At 48.1% G+C, this 4,589-nt stretch overlaps 1 protein-coding gene across 1 annotated transcript; it reads right to left on the minus strand.

Moving 5' to 3' along the window:
* Window positions 1–1,540: 1,540 nt before the first annotated feature.
* On the minus strand, window positions 1,541–2,642 carry LOC124679019. The gene is made up of 2 exons (XM_047214853.1): window positions 2,229–2,642; window positions 1,541–2,134 (listed from the first exon to the last, which is right to left on the minus strand). The coding sequence occupies exons 1-2, from the start codon at window positions 2,640–2,642 to the stop codon at window positions 1,775–1,777; spliced, it is 774 nt and encodes a 257-aa protein (XP_047070809.1). The 3' UTR covers window positions 1,541–1,774.
* Window positions 2,643–4,589: the final 1,947 nt, after the last annotated feature.

The raw sequence follows: 4,589 nt of genomic DNA on the forward strand, positions 1-4,589 counted from the left end.
AGCGCGATGACAACGTGTATGACCAAGGCTAGGAATTTCAGGATGAGTTGGTTGATACCGAGCCTAGACCGCGCAAGACTTGGTTGATTTTCTCCATGTGCATCATGAACTGCGTGACAACTCAACTTGCAGTGGAATCTAGGATGATTTGGTCCAACGAGTACATGGAATGATGTTGGAAATCAGTAGTCGCAGTTCTATTTGAATTCCAATGTTTATAATACACTAGCATTTTACCCTGTGTTGCTAGGGAAGCGGCAATATCGACACTCACTGTGCAACAATGAGGGAGGCTTCAATTTCGTCCATGGTAATCTCATATGCTTCGTCCATGGTGATGGTGACCTCATGCGCTCCATGCCTCTATATCTTCATCAAAAAGATATTGTGAAAAATTGTTGCACAACTACCGATGTGTTGCATTACTATTTCAAAGATGCAATTTATTTGCATTTTTTTTGTAACATGTTCTAAAAAATATTGTGAAAATTTGTTGCAATAATATATGCTTCATCTATCCTATAAAACTAAATTTAGACAAAGTTAAGACAAATTTTGTTAGACGTGGGAGTATTTGCGATACACGGGTGAGAGATTTTTTGTAAATCACGAGACGGCTCTAGACCTACCTTGGTGGCAGGCCCGGGCAGACGGGAGTGCGGCCTGTGCGGCCGCACAGGGCCCTGAAATTTTGGGGGCCCAGAATTTTGAAATGGGCCTTCTATATAGAGTATAGAATTTTACTTCAGATGGAGATCATGAAACTAGCTCTGTTCAGTTGGTTGCACGCGCGCTTAATTATATTTAACCAGGAGGTTGCAAGTTCGAATCACGAACCAAGGAGATTCCTGTTACTATATTTTTTTGTCCTTTTTGTATTCTGCTTGATGATTGATGCCTATAATATACCGTACAAAAATACTTAACTGTTAATTTTATTAGCACTGAATATTAGAAAGCGCTTCCTGTTACTATCTTTTCTTTGTCTTTTTTGTATTCTGCTTGATGGTTGATGCCTATGATATGCAAATACTTAACTATTAATTTTATTAGCACTGAATATTAGAAAAGCTGCATTTATAAATCAAACTATACCTACTTTCAGGAGTTCAAAATCTACGGGTGTCAAGAGTAATTTTTCAGCTTGGACGTCCACTTAAAACATATATACACAGATGTTATAATTGTTCATTAGTTTTGAGATAGGGGCCCATTTTAAATTTTCGCACAGGACCTCGGATTTTACTGGCCCGGCCCTGCTTGGTGGCCAATCCATCGGTTGGCTGTCTGAGTGGCTGATCTTCCCTGCTGCAAGCACACGCGAGACAAATAAACAAGACAATGACTCTATTTCTCCCGATGTATTCACAAATAATAAAAAAAGAAAATGACTCCACTTATTTACGCAATAGAGATTATGAAGAGAAGGGGCCTTTCCCCCCGTAGAAATGTCTTCTTTGTTTTCTTATTATTATGCTGTTCTAGTGTTCATGTTATTGTTACCTGACTGTTGTCGGATGTGTAGGGACAAAAAAAAAAAAAAACAGAAAGGGCCTCCATTTCTCATTGTGCAGAAATCAGATTATACATGCAATTCCTGAACAATTCTCCCCCCTCCTGATGTGTCCATCATTCCATCTCCCAGCCATCCAATAATCTCATACGTACTCAACAACACAGCACGCGAATCAAACTCCACAAAGAATAGTGGCAGGCACATGCGAGTTCGCAACTCCCCCTGAACGGTCGGCAAGCTGGCGCGCGAGCACCCCGATCAGACTTTGTCGGGCAGGTCCAAGTGCTGGACGCCGAGCACCTGCAGCGCGGCGTTCTGGACGAAGACGACGACGCCGCACTTGGTGGGCCGGAAGCCGTCCCAGAGCGGGAACTGTACGGACCCGGAGACGGTCTTCTTGGCGGAGGCGCCGTCGCGCACGGCGGCCAGCTTCTCGAGCCTGCGCACCACGTGGTCGTTGAGCAGTGTCTTGCCCTTGTTCTCGCCGCGGCCGCAGTCGGTGACCACGCCGCTCTCGTACAGCGCCACCATCACGCTCCCGCCGCCCTCCACGCGGGCGCGGAGCGGGCCCGTGAAGGACGCCTGCAGCGTCGTCGGGTTCGGCCGCTGGAACGTCACCTGCATGCGGAGCAGAGCAGAACATGGTTGAGACCTGCCGGTGGCATATCGGAGTAGAAAGAACACGATCGAGATGTCGTGCATGCGTGCGTACCTTGAAGGCGGGCGATGGGTACTTGGGCGCGTCGCGAACGGCCTGCGCGAGCTTGTCGTGCTCGGTGCCGACGCAGTCGGCCCGGCCCTGCACGACGACCTGCGGCGTGAAGAGCGTGTCGAGGCGGAGCGCCTCCACGTAGGCCTTCTGCCGCACCGTCCAGGCGCTGGAGGCGAAGGGGTCCTTCCAGCCGCGGTAGTCCCAGTAGTCGACGTGGAACCCCAGCACCACCACGCCGCCGGCCGAGTCCTGCGCCAGCCGCGCCGCCACGGCGTCCGCGTCGGGAGACGCCGCGCAACCCTGCGAGGAGAAGAGCTCCACCAGCACCGGCCCCGGGGCCAGCTCCTCCGCCGGGTCGGGCGCCGAGGCCGTCGCGCTGCCCCTGCCGAAGCACGCCAGGAACCGCGGCGCCATGGATCGCTAGCTAGCTACTCCGTACGTGCGAGCCTCCTTCGAGCTAGTGATCGAGGGGACGTCAACAAGCACGCGTGGTGGCAAAAGGGAAGCGACTGGCTACCGAGCCGATGGAGGTGCGTGTTTGAAGGTAAGTAGAGTGGTGGTTGGGCACTTCGGTGGCTGGAAGGGAGGAACGTGGCGGTGGCGACGGCAACCGGATACCAGCCTGGGGACAGCACGCAACCTCCCCCTCCGGCGATCTGTGTCGACCTCTGCCCATGTGTGTGCGGTGAGCGACTCGATTTTTCTAAGTTTCGCCATTCCTTTTCTACTGATGGGTGACACGGTAGCACTACTTTGCTCCTCATGCATTTGCTTTTGATGGGTGACACGGGAGCACTACTTTGCTCCTCAGGGCATGACCAATGCATAGCCCCAGGGATGTTGCCTCACAGATTTATCTTGGTTCGAGTGGTCCAAATTAGGTTTGGATAAGGAGGCAGCCTGTTCATCAGGAGGCAGCCTCTTCAGCCATAAAGTGAAAACTGAGTGAAAATGTGAGAGAAAGAGAGAAAAACCAAATCAGCTTTTGAGAGAAAGACATATTAATGGGACCATAATATGGCATGCATATGTCAAAAGTTTTATCCAAATCTAGTTGGACAGCTGCCCTCATGCATCTTCCTTTTTAGCACATGCATCACGTTTCCAAAAAGAAAATTGCTGTGAAAAAGTTGGATCGAACTACGATTCCTTATATTTCAGACTCTTTCATATTTACTCCTCATAAAAACAGTTTCTAACCTATTTTCTATAATTAACTTTCTATTTTTTCAAACCAAATTGTTCAAAGCTAAACACATGCAAACCGATCGATGGGGTCAAACAACATGATTAGGAAAGAATAAAATTTATGTTTACAAACCAAATTATTCGACGTCAACCAGATGTCACCGTTCAAATAAATGAATAGCACGAATGGTACAAATAAAGTAAAAAAACACATAAATTGATGTGGATTAGCCGGCGATGAGATCATCTCGGAGAGCTTGCATTTCTCGCTTCTCGATGCGTTGATATGCTGAGAGAAACCTCTATATCCCTTTTTCATCTTGTTCTGACTCGATAGGATCTCCGCTGGAGATGTACTGAAAGTTCTCTTCTTTCATATCTTGCCCATCGTCAATGATCATGTAAAGCAAGATCATGCAACATGTTTTTGTTTGCCACAACACCTTTGATTTCCAATACTCATCAAGGTTGGGAGTAATGGCAAACCACTTCTGAAGCACACTGAGGCTCAGTTCTTTTGGCGGCTTCTCCGAGAAGCTGCCCTCCCCCCAGCTTCCTGGAGAAGCCGCTCCAAAAATTTAGGGAGGCTTCTGGACTAGTCTACGCTAGATCATTTCGGAAGCCTTTATAAATTTTGGGGGCGGCTTTCCCAGAAAGCTGGGGGGAGGGCAGCTTCTCGGAGAAGCCACCAAAAGAACTGAGCCTGAATGCTCTCTCTCTCCGCGATATGCGCTCCTTCTCAACTTAAACCAATTGTCATGCTTTTTCACGGATTTTGCAATAGTGAGGAAGAGACTCTTGCGCATCTTAATTGCCGACGAAAATAATTTTCTGGATAGGTTGTATCGGGTTGAAGTAATCTCTCATATGCTACCTTGGCGTGGCCCACTGCTCTATCTAGGTTGATGTAAAAATGGCCGACTGTGATCCTAGTCTCAGCCGGTGAATTTCATTGTTCAGATCACGGTCATGGCCATTTGAAAGTCATCCTCGTGTTCCTCTGACGTGACGACGAAAAATGGTCGAAGATAAACTCCCTCAACCTCTTCATCTAAGTACAGAAACACAATCAAAATAGCAAAATAAAACTCACCTAGTCAAATCGTCTAACACTTGATGGATTGGTCGGACTTCCTCGTTTTCGATGCTGCTTGGCTCCGGCGCGGCCAATCT

This window comes from Lolium rigidum, chromosome 7, assembly GCF_022539505.1.
Source record: "Lolium rigidum isolate FL_2022 chromosome 7, APGP_CSIRO_Lrig_0.1, whole genome shotgun sequence".
Classification (NCBI taxonomy): domain Eukaryota; kingdom Viridiplantae; phylum Streptophyta; class Magnoliopsida; order Poales; family Poaceae; genus Lolium; species Lolium rigidum.

Excerpts from the sequence above, each read along its gene's own strand:
- LOC124679019 (XM_047214853.1), bottom strand. The coding sequence starts at position 2,642 with ATGGCGCCGCGGTTCCTGGCGTGCTTCGGCAGGGGCAGCGCGACGGCC. Across the intron at positions 2,135-2,228 it reads ACCCATCGCCCGCCTTCAAG|GTGACGTTCCAGCGGCCGAA; the intron begins GTACGCACGCAT and ends CTCCGCATGCAG.